Source organism: Salvelinus namaycush, unplaced genomic scaffold, assembly GCF_016432855.1.
Source record: "Salvelinus namaycush isolate Seneca unplaced genomic scaffold, SaNama_1.0 Scaffold3052, whole genome shotgun sequence".
NCBI lineage: Eukaryota > Metazoa > Chordata > Actinopteri > Salmoniformes > Salmonidae > Salvelinus > Salvelinus namaycush.
Genome location: NW_024059956.1, coordinates 1788 through 17302, shown reverse-complemented (window position 1 = coordinate 17302; position 15515 = coordinate 1788). Strand labels below are relative to the sequence as shown.

Genomic DNA, 15515 nt, shown 5'->3' with positions numbered 1-15515 from the left:
GGTAGTCTACATACTGGGAGAGGTTCAGTGGGAGGTAGTCTACATACTGGGAGAGGTTCAGTGGGAGGTAGTCTACATAATGGGAGAGGTTCAGTGAGAGGTAGTCTACATACTGGGAGAGGTTCAGTGGGAGGTAGTCTACATACTGGGAGAGGTTCAGTGGGAGGTAGTCTACATAATGGGAGAGGTTCAGTGGGAGGTAGTCTACATACTGGGAGAGGTTCAGTGGGAGGTAGTCTACATCCTGGGAGAGGTTCATTGGGAGGTAGTCTAGTGCCCACCCAGGGTGGACTCGGACTGGTAGGGAGGGTTTGGCCGGGTAGGGAAATCCTTGTCTCATCGCGCTCCAGCGACTCCTGTGGCGGGCCGGGCGCAGTGCACGCTAACCAAGGGGGCCAGGTGCACGGTGTTTCCTCCGACACATTGGTGCGGCTGGCTTCCGGGTTGGATGCGCGCTGTGTTAAGAAGCAGTGCGGCTTGGTTGGGTTGTGCTTCGGAGGGTGCATGGCTTTCGACCTTCGTCTCTCCCGAGCCCGTACGGGAGTTGTAGCGATGAGACAAGATAGTAACTACTAGCGATTGGATACCACGAAAATTGGGGATAAAAAGGGGTCAAATTCAAAATCAATAGATATAAATAAAAGAAGTGGAATCATCACAGGACTGATGGCTCCCTGCTTCCCACTAGAACAAACCTGATTGAGCCCCAGGGGGTGATGGGTAATGCTGATCACATGACAGAGGTGTGATGTCTGGCGTGGCTGCTCTGCGTTCTGTCTCAGGTGATGTTATTGGGGCTGTTTAACCCTCTTAACGTTCTCCCCCCTCCCTCCCTCTCTCTCCCCGTTTTCCTCCCCCAGACGAGCGTTGAACCTGGGCATCCTGCGAGACCCGGGGTCAGAGGTGGAGGACCGTCAGTACCAGCTGGATCTGCAGTCCATCAACATCGGTACCGCCCAATGGGAGCAGCTCAAACCAGAGAAGGAGGGGTCTAAGGGGGGCGTGTCCACCGAGACAGAGAGGAACTCACAGAACCCTGCCCTGGAATGGAACATGGCCAGCAGGTAAACCACCAATCAGGACAGACTACTGAGTATAACTAACCAATCAGGACAGACTACTGGGTACAACTAACCAATCAGGACAGACTACTGGGTACACCTAACCAATCAGGACATACTATTGGGTACAACTAACCAATCAGGACAGACTACTGGGTACACCTAACCAATCAGGACATACTATTGGGTACAACTAACCAATCAGGACAGACTACTGGGTACAACTAACCAATCAGGACAGACTACTGGATACAACTAACCAATCAGGACAGACTACTGGGTACAACTAACCAATCAGGACAGACTACTGGGTACACCTAACCAATCAGGACATACTATTGGGTACAACTAACCAATCAGGACATACTATTGGGTACAACTAACCAATCAGGACAGACTACTGGGTACACCTAACCAATCAGGACAGACTACTGGGTACAACTAACCAATAAGGACAGACTACTGGGTACAACTAACCAATCAGGAAGTACCTCACCACATCTTAGTACCAAGGTGGCCAATCATATCTGCACAGGGCCAATGTGGGTGCAGGGTTTTGTCCCAGCCAAGCAGAAACACACATGATTCTACCAATCAGTAAATCTCTGAATCCCAGTGTTGTAACTAGTAGTTGACAGGATGTGTAACGGCTTGGCTGATCGCATCACATCCTGTCAGATGTTCCTATCAGATGTATTGGTAACAGCAGTGTTGATGAGGTCCAACAAGGCTTAGTGACCGACTGTGAGTCCAAAATGGTACCCCTTTTCCCTGTAGTGCACTACTGGGCCCATAGGGTTCTGGTTAAATGTAGTGCACTACTGGGTACATAGGGTTCTGGTCAAATGTAGTGCACTACTGGGCCCATAGGGTTCTGGTCAAATGTAGTGCACTACTGGGTCCATAGGGCTCTGGTCAAATGTAGTGCACTACTGGGTCCATAGGGTTCTGGTCAAATGTAGTGCACTACTGGGCCCATAGGGCTCTGGTCAAATGTAGTGCACTACTGGCTCCATATGGCTCTGGTCAAATGTAGTGTACTACTGGGTCCATAGGGCTCTGGTCAAATGTAGTGTACTACTGGGTCCATAGGGCTCTGGTCAAATGTAGTGCACTACTGGGCCCATATGGCTCTGGTCAAATGTAGTGTACTACTGGGTCCATAGGGCTCTGGTCAAATGTAGTGTACTACTGGGTCCATAGGGCTCTGGTCAAATGTAGTGCACTACTGGGTCCATAGGGCTCTGGTCAAATGTAGTGCACTACTGGGTCCATAGGGATGTGGTCAAATGTAGTGCACTACTGGGTCCATAGGGCTCTGGTCAAATGTAGTGCACTATTGGCTCCATAGGGCTCTGGTCAAATGTAGTGCACTACTGGGTCCATAGGGCTCTGGTCAAATGTAGTGCACTACTGGGTCCATAGGGCTCTGGTCAAATGTAGTGCACTACTGGGTCCATAGGGCTCTGGTCAAATGTAGTGCACTACTGGGTCCATAGGGCTCTGGTCAAATGTAGTGCACTACTGGGTCCATAGGGCTCTGGTCAAATGTAGTGCACTACTGGGTCCATAGGGCTCTGGTCAAATGTAGTGCACTACTGGGTCCATAGGGCTCTGGTCAAATGTAGTGCACTACTGGGTCCATAGGGCTCTGGTCAAATGTAGTGCACTACTGGGTCCATAGGGCTCTGGTCAAATGTAGTGCACTACTGGGTCCATAGGGCTCTGGTCAAATGTAGTGCACTACTGGGCCCATAGGGCTCTGGTCAAATGTAGTGCACTACTGGGCCCATAGGGCTCTGGTCAAATGTAGTGCACTACTGGGTCCATAGGGCTCTGGTCAAATGTAGTGCACTACTGGGTCCATAGGGCTCTGGTCAAATGTAGTGCACTACTGGGTCCATAGGGTTCTGGTCAAATGTAGTGCACTACTGGGTCCATAGGGCTCTGGTCAAATGTAGTGCACTACTGGGTCCATAGGGCTCTGGTCAAATGTAGTGCACTACTGGGTCCATAGGGTTCTGGTCAAATGTAGTGCACTACTGGGTCCATAGGGTTCTGGTCAAATGTAGTGCACTACTGGGTCCATAGGGCTCTGGTCAAATGTAGTGCACTACTGGGTCCATAGGGTTCTGGTCAAATGTAGTGCACTACTGGGTCCATAGGGCTCTGGTCAAATGTAGTGTACTACTGGGTCCATAGGGTTCTGGTCAAATGTAGTGCACTATTGGCTCCATAGGGCTCTGGTCAAATGTAGTGCACTACTGGGTCCATAGGGCTCTGGTCAAATGTAGTGCACTACTGGGTCCATAGGGCTCTGGTCAAATGTAGTGCACTACTGGGTCCATAGGGCTCTGGTCAAATGTAGTGCACTACTGGGTCCATAGGGCTCTGGTCAAATGTAGTGCACTACTGGGTCCATAGGGCTCTGGTCAAATGTAGTGCACTACTGGGTCCATAGGGCTCTGGTCAAATGTAGTGCACTACTGGGTCCATAGGGCTCTGGTCAAATGTAGTGCACTACTGGGTCCATAGGGCTCTGGTCAAATGTAGTGCACTACTGGGTCCATAGGGCTCTGGTCAAATGTAGTGCACTACTGGGCCCATAGGGCTCTGGTCAAATGTAGTGCACTACTGGGCCCATAGGGCTCTGGTCAAATGTAGTGCACTACTGGGTCCATAGGGCTCTGGTCAAATGTAGTGCACTACTGGGTCCATAGGGCTCTGGTCAAATGTAGTGTACTACTGGGTCCATAGGGTTCTGGTCAAATGTAGTGCACTACTGGGTCCATAGGGCTCTGGTCAAATGTAGTGCACTACTGGGTCCATAGGGCTCTGGTCAAATGTAGTGTACTACTGGGCCCATAGGGATGTGGTCAAATGTAGTGCACTACATAGGGTATAGTGTACTATTTTGGCCACTCCGCTGCTTGGTTCCCTCCGGTTCATGATGCTTGCCCGTACAGACTCATAATTACAAATCCTGTCATGTTTTATAGAACCGGGAGCTAAAACAAGCAGACGTTTTACGGCCTGTTTGACTTGGCTGGTTCTGTCAGCTGTGTTTTCAGAAGGACCCAGAAATCCCGGCGGCGACGCTGAAAGGAAAGCAGCAAGGAATTTCTGATGAGTTCCCTGTCAGATAGAAATAGATTAGAATAGAGCGGCATACCGCGTAACCATGGAGACACACAGTCACACACACGCACTGAGAGACACACACACTGAGACACACACACTGAGACACACACACACACACACACACTGAGAGACACACACACTGAGAGACACACACTGAGACACACACACACACACTGAGAGACACACACACTGAGAGACACACACTGAGACACACACACACACACACACACACACACACACACACACACACACACACACACACACTGAGAGACACACACACTGAGACACACACACTGAGACACACACACTGAGACACACACACACAGTGCTTCAGTGTATAGGACTCCCCTTTTTGCCAATAGAGTTGAGGTCAGAGCTGAGTCCAGCCAATAGAGTTGAGGTCAGAGCTGAGTCCAGCCAATAGAGTTGAGGTCAGAGCTGAGTCCAGCCAATAGAGTTGAGGTCAGAGCTGAGTCCAGCCAATAGAGTTGAGGTCAGAGCTGAGTCCAGCCAATAGAGTTGAGGTCAGAGCTGAGCTCAGCCAATAGAGTTGAGGTCAGAGCTGAGCTCAGCCAATAGAGTTGAGGTCAGAGGTGAGTCCAGCCAATAGAGTTGAGGTCAGAGCTGAGTCCAGCCAATAGAGTTGAGGTCAGAGGTGAGTCCAGCCAATAGAGTTGAGGTCAGAGCTGAGTCCAGCCAATAGAGTTGAGGTCAGAGCTGAGCTCAGGAGAGTTGGGAAGCGTTTCAGGAGAGTTGGGAAGCGTTTCAGGAGAGTTGGGAAGCGTTTCAGGAGAGTTGGGAAGCGTTTCAGGAGAGTTGGGAAGCGTTTCAGGAGAGTTGGGAAGCGTTTCAGAAGCGTTTCAGAAGAGTTGGGAAGCGTTTCAGAAGAGTTGGGAAGCGTTTCAGAAGAGTTGGGAAGCGTTTCAGAAGAGTTGGGAAGCGTTTCAGAAGAGTTGGGAAGCGTTTCAGAAGAGTTGGGAAGCGTTTCAGAAGCGTTTCGGGAGAGTTGGGAAGCGTTTCAGGAGAGTCGGGAAGCGTTTCAGAAGCGTTTCGGGAGAGTTGGGAAGCGTTTCAGAAGCGTTTCGGGAGAGTTGGGAAGCGTTTCGGGAGAGTTGGGAAGCGTTTCAGGAGAGTCGGGAAGCGTTTCAGGAGAGTCGGGAAGCGTTTCAGGAGAGTCGGGAAGCGTTTCAGGAGAGTCGGGAAGCGTTTCAGGAGAGTCTGGAAGCGTTTCAGGAGAGTCTGGAAGCGTTTCAGGAGAGTCTGGAAGCGTTTCAGGAGAGTCGGGAAGCGTTTCAGGAGAGTCGGGAAGCGTTTCAGGAGAGTCGGGAAGCGTTTCAGGAGAGTCGGGAAGCGTTTCAGGAGAGTCGGGAAGCGTTTCAGGAGAGTCGGGAAGCGTTTCAGGAGAGTCGGGAAGCGTTTCAGGAGAGTCGGGAAGCGTTTCAGGAGAGTCGGGAAGCGTTTCAGGAGAGTCGGGAAGCGTTTCAGGAGAGTCGGGAAGCGTTTCAGGAGAGTCGGGAAGCGTTTCAGGAGAGTCGGGAAGCGTTTCAGGAGAGTCGGGAAGCGTTTCAGAAGCGTTTCGGGAGAGTTGGGAAGCGTTTCGGGGGAGTCGGGAAGCGTTTCAGGAGAGTCGGGAAGCGTTTCAGGAGAGTCGGGAAGCGTTTCAGAAGCGTTTCGGGAGAGTCGGGAAGCGTTTCGGGAGAGTCGGGAAGCGTTTCGGGAGAGTCGGGAAGCGTTTCGGGAGAGTCGGGAAGCGTTTCGGGAGAGTCGGGAAGCGTTTCAGGAGAGTCGGGAAGCGTTTCAGGAGAGTCGGGAAGCGTTTCAGAAGCGTTTCGGGAGAGTTGGGAAGCGTTTCGGGAGAGTCGGGAAGCGTTTCGGGAGAGTCGGGAAGCGTTTCGGGAGAGTCGGGAAGCGTTTCAGGAGAGTCGGGAAGCGTTTCAGGAGAGTCGGGAAGCGTTTCAGGAGAGTCGGGAAGCGTTTCAGAAGCGTTTCGGGAGAGTCGGGAAGCGTTTCGGGAGAGTCGGGAAGCGTTTCAGGAGAGTCGGGAAGCATTGGAGCAGTGAACTTTCCACCTTCCGTCTGTGACGCTGAATTCCCCGTTCTCTGTTCACACTGGTTAGCTCTGTGTGATCCTCAACCCACACACACATATACAGGGGTGGGAAACGTAGGGGGGGGGGGGTTCAGTGGTGGGAAACGTATAGGGGGGGGGGTTCAGTGGTGGGAAACGTATAGGGGGGGGGTTCAGTGGTGGGAAACGTAGGGGGGGGGGTTCAGTGGTGGGAAACGTATGGGGGGGGGTTCAGTGGTGGGAAACGTATAGGGGGGGGTTCAGTGGTGGGAAACGTAGGGGGGGGTTCAGTGGTGGGAAACGTATAGGGGGGGGTTCAGTGGTGGGAAACGTAGGGGGGGGGGTTCAGTGGTGGGAAACGTAGGGGGGGGTTCAGTGGTGGGAAACGTATAGGGGGGGGTGGGGGTTTCAGTGGTGGGAAACGCGTAGGGGGGGGGGGTTCAGTGGTGGGAAACGTCCCCCATTGTCATACTTGAGTAAAAGTAAAGATACCTTAATAGAAAATGACTCAAGTAAAAGTGAAAGTCACTCAGTATCAAAAATAAATGTAATTGCTAAGATAATCTTAAAGTAAATGTATAAATCATTTCTAATTCTTTATTTTAAGAAAATCGGACAGCACCATTTTACATTAAACATAATTTACAGATAGCCAGGGATGTTCTCTGTTTAGTGAGTCCTCCAGATCAGAGGCAGTAGGGATGACCAGGGATGTTCTCTGTTTAGTGAGTCCTCCAGATCAGAGGCAGTAGGGATGGCCAGGGATGTTCTCTGTTTAGTGCGTCGTCCAGATCAGAGGCAGTAGGGATGACCAGGGATGTTCTCTGTTTAGTGAGTCCTCCAGATCAGAGGCAGTAGGGATGGCCAGGGATGTTCTCTGTTTAGTGCGTCGTCCAGATCAGAGGCAGTAGGGATGACCAGGGATGTTCTCTGTTTAGTGAGTCCTCCAGATCAGAGGCAGTAGGGATGGACCAGGGATGTTCTCTGTTTAGTGAGTCCTCCAGATCAGAGGCAGTAGGGATGACCAGGGATGTTCTCTGTTTAGTGAGTCCTCCAGATCAGAGGCAGTAGGGATGGACCAGGGATGTTCTCTGTTTAGTGCGTCGTCCAGATCAGAGGCAGTAGGGATGACCAGGGATGTTCTCTGTTTAGTGAGTCCTCCAGATCAGAGGCAGTAGGGATGACCAGGGATGTTCTCTGTTTAGTGAGTCCTCCAGATCAGAGGCAGTAGGGATGACCAGGTATGTTCTCTGTTTAGTGAGTCCTCCAGATCAGAGGCAGTAGGGATGACCAGGGATGTTCTCTGTTTAGTGAGTCCTCCAGATCAGAGGCAGTAGTGATGACCAGGGATGTTCTCTGTTTAGTGAGTCCTCCAGATCAGAGGCAGTAGGGACGACCAGGGATGTTCTCTGTTTAGTGAGTCCTCCAGATCAGAGGCAGTAGGGATGACCAGGTATGTTCTCTTGATAATTGTGTGAATTGGACCATTTTCCTGTCCTGCTAAACATTCAAAATGTAACGAGTACTGAAAATGTATGGAGTAAAAAGTACATTATTTTCTTTAAGAATGTAGTGAAGTAAAAGTTGTCAAAATTGTAAATAGTAAAGTACTGATACCAAAAAAAACGATTAAGTAGTACTTTAAAGTATTTTTATTTAAGTACTTTACACCACTGCAGATAATACTGTACACACACATAGGCTGGCTCTTCCCTGGGCCTCTGAGGCCTCGTGGGCGGTTGGTAAACCGAGCCGGTTCTCTCTCTCTCTCTCTCTCTCTCTCTCTCTCTCTCTCTCTCTCTCTCTCTCTCTCTCTCTCTCTGTCTCTGTCTCTCTCGCTCTCTCGCTCTCTCGCTCTCTCTGCTCTCTGTCTCGCTCTCTCTCTCTCTCTCTCTCTCTGTCTCTGTCTCTGTCTCTATCTCTCTCTCTCTGTCTCTCTCTTTCCCTCTCTCTCTCTCTCTCTCTCTCTCTCTCTCTGTCTCTCTGTCTCCCTGTCTCTGTCTCCCTGTCTCTCTCTCTCTCTCTCTCTCTCTCTCTCTCTCTCTCTGTGGTGAAGGATGACACCTGTCCCATGCAACGAGACACTCACTGTTTCACTGTAAACTCTGAAGGAGATTATCCAGAACCTCTCTCTCCCAGATCATTACACCTCCTCGGGAAATCAGCCCACTCAAAGTAACTCTCAGAGAAACACTGATCTGTCCTGCGTCCCCCCCCCGAGGATAGGGGTATAATACACTATGAAATGTCAGAACTGTACTGCAGGCCACCTAGGAATCGTTCTGCTCTACTCCTATTGGCTCTGTATTGGAGGCTGCGCTGTTTGATTGGTTTTAATAGCCGCAGCAGATGTGGTAATTAGCGCCGTCTTCGACAGATCACTTGTATATTTGTTTTTACTGCTAACAAATGTTTCCCACAAATATAACTTGATTGTTTGGAAGGAACGTGAATGAAAATGGAGTAAAGGGGTTTTGTTGTTTTAAATGATCTTAAGTTTAGGTCTTGTGTTTACAATTAAGGTGTGTTCCTTAATAGAGGTTTGTCAAATAACGTCTCCCTTCGCTTTAACACAGTCTGTCTCGCTTCCAGCTACAATGTGTTGGAGCTGAAGTGGGAAATGCCCTGTTATAGACATATTCCATAGGTTGGCCCCTGTGAAGGTTGGCCCCTGTGAAGGTTGGCCCCTGTAAATGTTGGGACCCTGTAAAGGTTGGGGCCCTGTGAAGGTTGGACCCTGTGAAGGTTGGGACCCTGTAAAGGTTGGGACCCTGTAAAGGTTGGGACCCTGTGAAGGCTGGACCCTGTAAAGGTTGGCCCTTGTAAAGGTTGGCCCTGTAAAGGTTGGCCCCTGTAAAAGGTTGGCCCCTGTAAAAGGTTGGCCCCTGTAAAAGGTTGGCCCCTGTAAAAGGTTGGCCCCTGTAAAAGGTTGGGACCCTGTGAAGGTTGGGACCCTGTGAAGGTTGGGACCCTGTGAAGGTTGGCCCCTGTAAAGGTTGGCCCCTGTAAAGGTTGGCCCCTGTAAAGGTTGGCCCCTGTAAAGGTTGGCCCCTGTAAAGGTTGGCCCCCTGTAAAGGTTGGCCCCTGTAAAGGTTGGCCCCCTGTGAAGGTTGGCCCCCTGTGAAGGTTGGCCCCCTGTGAAGGTTGGCCCCCTGTAAAGGTTGGCCCCCTGTAAAGGTTGGCCCCCTGTAAAGGTTGGCCCCCTGTAAAGGTTGGCCCCTGTGAAAGGTTGGCCCCCTGTAAAGTGTATTTTGAAGTGAAGTGTGTGGTATTGTAGAGGTCAGTTGAGTACGTTGGTTTTTAACTAATATGAGCCAGGCTGTGAGAGTTTGCCTGTTTGTCAGCGAAGACACAACTATACTTCAGCTCTGAACGTGTTTCCACTGCTGTTGACCAAAGACACAACTATCCTTCAGCTCTGAACGTGTTTCCACTGCTGTTGACCAAAGACACAACTATACTCCAGCTCTGAACGTGTTTCCACTGCTGTTGACCAAACACAGAGGAGACTAAAATATTCACTCAGCTATAGACTGTACTGCTGACAGCCATGAGAAGGGAATAAAGATGGCCGACCCAGTGTGTGATTAAAGATGGCCAACCCAGTGTGTGATTAGTGGGTAAAGATGGCCAGCCCAGTGTGTGATTAGTGAATAAAGATGGCCAACCCAGTGTGTGATTAGTGGGTAAAGATGGCCAGCCAAGTGTGTGAATAAAGATGGCCAACCCAGTGTGTGATTAAAGATGGCCAGCCCAGTTTGTGATTAGTGAATAAAGATGGCCAGCCAAGTGTGTGAATAAAGATGGCCAGCCCAGTGTGTGATTTAAAGATGGCCAACCCAGTGTGTGGTTAAAGATGGCCAGCCCAGTGTGTGATTAAAGATGGCCAACCAGGTGTGTGATTAAATATGGCCAACCCAGTGTGTAATTAAAGATGGCCAACCCAGTGTGTGATTAAAGATGGCCAACCCAGTGTGTGATTAGTGAATAAAGATGGCCAGCCAAGTGTGTGAATAAAGATGGCCAGCCCAGTGTGTGATTTAAAGATGGCCAACCCAGTGTGTGGTTAAAGATGGCCAGCCCAGTGTGTGATTAAAGATGGCCAACCAGGTGTGTGATTAAAGATGGCCAGCCCAGTTTGTGATTAGTGAATAAAGATGGCCAGCCAAGTGTGTGAATAAAGATGGCCAGCCCAGTGTGTGATTTAAAGATGGCCAACCCAGTGTGTGGTTAAAGATGGCCAGCCCAGTGTGTGATTAAAGATGGCCAACCAGGTGTGTGGTTAGTGATTAAATATGGCCAACCCAGTGTGTAATTAAAGATGGCCAACCCAGTGTGTGATTAAAGATGGCCAACCCAGTGTGTGATTAAAGATGGCCAACCCAGTGTGTGGTTAGTGATTAAATATGGCCAACCCAGTGTGTAATTAAAGATGGCCAACCCAGTGTGTGATTAAAGATGGCCAACCCAGTGTGTGATTAAAGATGGCCAACCCAGTGTGTGATTAGTGAATAAAGATGGCCAACCCAGTGTGTGATTAAAGATGGCCAACCCAGTGTGTGATTAAAGATGGCCAGCCCAGTGTGTGAATAAAGATGGCCAACCCAGTGTGTGATTAAAGATGGCCAACCCAGTGTGTGATTAAAGATGGCCAGCCCAGTGTGTGGTTAGTGATTAAAGATGGCCAGCCCAGTGTGTGATTAGTGAATAAAGATGGCCAACCCAGTGTGTGATTAAAGATGGCCAACACAGTGTGTGATTAAAGATGGCCAACCCAGTGTGTGATTAAAGATGGCCAACACAGTGTGTGATTAAAGATGGCCAACCCAGTGTGTGATTAGTGAATAAAGATGGCCAACCCAGTGTGTGATTAAAGATGGCCAACCCAGTGTGTGATTAAAGATGGCCAGCCCAGTGTGTGAATAAAGATGGCCAACCCAGTGTGTGATTAGTGAATAAAGATGGCCGACCCAGTGTGTGATTAGTGATTAAAGATGGCCAACCCAGTGTGTGGTTAGTGATTAAAGATGGCCAACCCAGTGTGTGGTTAGTGATTAAAGATGGCCAGCCCAGTGTGTGATTAAAGATGGCCAACCCAGTGTGTGATTAAAGATGGCCAACCAGGTGTGTGATTAAAGATGGCCAACACAGTGTGTGATTAAAGATGGCCAACCCAGTGTGTGATTAGTGAATAAAGATGGCCAACCCAGTGTGTGATTAAAGATGGCCAACCCAGTGTGTGATTAAAGATGGCCAGCCCAGTGTGTGAATAAAGATGGCCAACCCAGTGTGTGATTAAAGATGGCCAACCCAGTGTGTGGTTAGTGATTAAAGATGGCCAACCCAGTGTGTGATTAGTGAATAAAGATGGCCAGCCCAGTGTGTGATTAAAGATGGCCAACCCAGTGTGTGATTAAAGATGGCCAACCAGGTGTGTGATTAAAGATGGCCAACACAGTGTGTGATTAAAGATGGCCAACCAGGTGTGTGATTAAAGATGGCCAGCCCAATGTGTGATTAAAGATGGCCAACCCAGTGTGTGATTAAAGATGGCCAGCCCAGTGTGTGAATAAAGATGGCCAACCCAGTGTGTGATTAGTGAATAAAGATGGCCGACCCAGTGTGTGATTAGTGATTAAAGATGGCCAACCCAGTGTGTGGTTAGTGATTAAAGATGGCCAACCCAGTGTGTGATTAGTGAATAAAGATGGCCAGCCCAGTGTGTGATTAAAGATGGCCAACCCAGTGTGTGATTAAAGATGGCCAACCCAGTGTGTGATTAAAGATGGCCAGCCCAGTGTGTGATTAAAGATGGCCAACCCAGTGTGTGGTTAGTGATTAAAGATGGCCAACCCAGTGTGTGGTTAGTGATTAAAGATGGCCAACCCAGTGTGTGATTAGTGATTAAAGATGGCCAACCCAGTGTGTGATTAGTGAATAAAGATGGCCAGCCCAGTGTGTGATTAAAGATGGCCAACCCAGTGTGTGATTAAAGATGGCCAACCCAGTGTGTGATTAAAGATGGCCAACACAGTGTGTGATTAAAGATGGCCAACCCAGTGTGTGATTAGTGAATAAAGATGGCCAGCCCAGTGTGTGATTAAAGATGGCCAAACCAGTGTGTGGTTAGTGATTAAAGATGGCCAACCCAGTGTGTGATTAGTGAATGAAGATGGCCAACCCAGTGTGTGATTAAAGATGGCCATCCCAGTGTGTGGTTAGTGATTCAAGATGGCCAACCCAGTGTGTGGTTAGTGATTAAAGATGGCCAACCCAGTGTGTGGTTAGTGATTAAAGATGGCCAACTCAGTGTGTGATTAAAGATGGCCCCTGACCCCCATCCGGACTGACTTCTATGTTAATACACTGAGTGTACACAACATTACCATAGACATAGCCTGTCCAGGTGACTTCTCTCTCTGTTCCTCCTCCTCCTCCTCTTCCTCTTCCTCTACCCCAGTATCAGGAGACACCAGGAGAGGAGAGCCATCCTAACCCCCATCCTGACTGACTTCTCTGTTCCTCTTCCTCCTCCTCTTCCTCCCCCAGTATCAGGAGACACCAGGAGAGGAGAGCTATCCTAACCCCGATCCTGACTGACTTCTCTGTTCCTCTTCCTCCTCCTCTTCCTCCCCCCCAGTATCAGGAGACACCAGGAGAGGAGAGCTATCCTAACCCCGATCCTGACTGACTTCTCTGTCAGAGTGACAGCAGCACCTGCCATCATATTCAGCAAGCCCGTATCCCCTGACAACAGACAAGTGGAGGTTAGTATGAGACACAGTTAACCCAGAACCTTTACAGTGAGGTTTTAACATGAACCCAGAACCTTTACAGTGAGGTTTTAACATGAACCCAGAACCTTTACAGTGAGGTTTTAACATGAACCCAGAACCTTTACAGTGAGGTTTTAACATGAACCCAGAACCTTTACAGTGAGGTTTTAACATGAACCCAGAACCTTTACAGTGAGGTTTTAACATGAACCCAGAACCTTTACAGTGATGTTAACCCAGAACCTTTACAGTGAGGTTTTAACATTAACCCAGAACCTTTACAGTGAGGTTTTAACATGAACCCAGAACCTTTACAGTGAGGTTTTAACAGGAACCCATAACCTTTACAGTGAGGTTTTAACATGAACCCAGAACCTTTACAGTGAGGTTTTAACATGAACCCAGAACCTTTACAGTGAGGTTTTAACATGAACCCAGAACCTTTACAGTGAGGTTTTAACATGAACCCAGAACCTTTACAGTGAGGTTAACCCAGAACCTTTACAGTGAGGTTTTAACATTAACCCAGCACATTTACAGTGAGGTTAACCCAGAACCTTTACAGTGAGGTTTTAACATGAACCCAGAACCTTTACAGTGAGGTTTTAACATTAACCCAGCACATTTACAGTGAGGTTAACCCAGAACCTTTACAGTGAGGTTTTAACATTAACCCAGCACATTTACAGTGAGGTTAACCCAGAACCTTTACAGTGAGGTTTTAACATTAACCCAGCACATTTACAGTGAGGTTAACCCAGAACCTTTACAGTGAGGTTTTAACATGAACCTTTACAGTGAGGTTTTAACATGAACCCAGAACCTTTACAGTGAGGTTTTAACATGAACCCAGAACCTTTACAGTGAGGTTTTAACATGAACCCAGAACCTTTACAGTGAGGTTTTAACATGAACCCAGAACCTTTACAGTGAGGTTTTAACATGAACCCAGAACCTTTACAGTGAGGTTTTAACATGAACATTTACAGTGAGGTTTTAACATGAACCCAGAACGTTTACAGTGAGGTTTTAACATGATCCCAGAACCTTTACAGTGAGGTTAACCCAGAACCTTTACAGTGAGGTTTTAACAATAACCCATAACCTTTACAGTGAGGTTTTAACATGAACCCAGAACCTTTACAGTGAGGTTTTAACATGAACCCAGAACCTTTACAGTGAGGTTTTAACAGGAACCCAGAACCTTTACAGTGAGGTTTTAACAGGAACCCAGAACCTTTACAGTGAGGTTTTAACATGGTGTTTATATTGTCTCTCTCTCTGTCTCAAAAGGAAGTGCTGGTGTTTATATTGTCTCTCTCTCTGTCTCAACAGGAAGTGCTGGTGTGTGGTCACTCTCTGGAGGTGAATGTAACATCTAGCCTGGAGTTTTACCTCAGCGTGGCCCAGGTCCACCTGCTGCAGTGGCTGCTCCGAGCCAACATGGTGGCGGGACAGGCCCCAGAGAAGACCAGCCAGGTAACAGCTGGTCACATCCGTACTCAGGTTAACTAAGTCTTCTGTGTCACATTGCCGGGCAAGTTAGTTGCAGCAGTATTAAACACCGAACGTGGCATACGCAAACCAACAACATGTGAAGAGGTCTGAGTCGATGATAACATGGCTATATACACTGGGTACCAGTACTGAGTCTATATACACTGGGTACCAGTACTGAGTCAATGATAACATGGCTATATACACTGGGTACCAGTACTGAGTCTATATACACTGGGTACCAGTACTGAGTCTATATACACTGGGTACCAGTACTGAGTCAATGATAACATGGCTATATACACTGGGTACCAGTACTGAGTCAATGATAACATGGCTATATACACAGGGTACCAGTACTGAGTCTATATACACTGGGTACCAGTACTGAGTCAATGATAACATGGCTATATACACTGGGTACCAGTACTGAGTCGATGATAACATGGCTCTATACACTGGGTACCAGTACTGAGTCTATATACACTGGGTACCAGTACTGAGTCAATGATAACATGGCTATATACACTGGGTACCAGTACTGAGTCTATATACACTGGGTACCAGTACTGAGTCTATATACACTGGGTACCAGTACTGAGTCAATGATAACATGGCTATATACACTGGGTACCAGTACTGAGTCTATATACACTGGGTACCAGTACTGAGTCAATGATAACATGGCTATATACACTGGGTACCAGTACTGAGTCTATATACACTGGGTACCAGTACTGAGTCAATGATAACTTGGCTATATACACTGGGTACCAGTACTGAGTCTATATACACAGGGTACCAGTACTGAGTCAATGATAACATGGCTATTTACACTGGGTACCAGTACTGATCCTATATACACTGGGTACCAGTACTGAGTCAATGATAACATGGCTATATACACTGGGTACCAGTACTGAGTCTATATACACTGGGTACCAGTACTGATTCTATATACACTGGGTACCA

At 48.4% G+C, this 15515-nt stretch overlaps 1 protein-coding gene across 1 annotated transcript; it reads left to right on the top strand.

The window, feature by feature from the left end:
- Nucleotides 1-716: 716 nt before the first annotated feature.
- On the top strand, nucleotides 717-14525 carry LOC120039877 (vacuolar protein sorting-associated protein 13B-like; the record flags this gene model as incomplete). The annotated part of the gene is made up of 5 exons (XM_038985220.1): nucleotides 717-745; nucleotides 861-1064; nucleotides 12731-12844; nucleotides 12911-13037; nucleotides 14382-14525. Coding segments are annotated over exons 1-5 (618 nt in total), but the record flags the coding sequence as incomplete, so codon positions are not given.
- Between the last annotated feature and the right edge of the window lie 990 nt (nucleotides 14526-15515).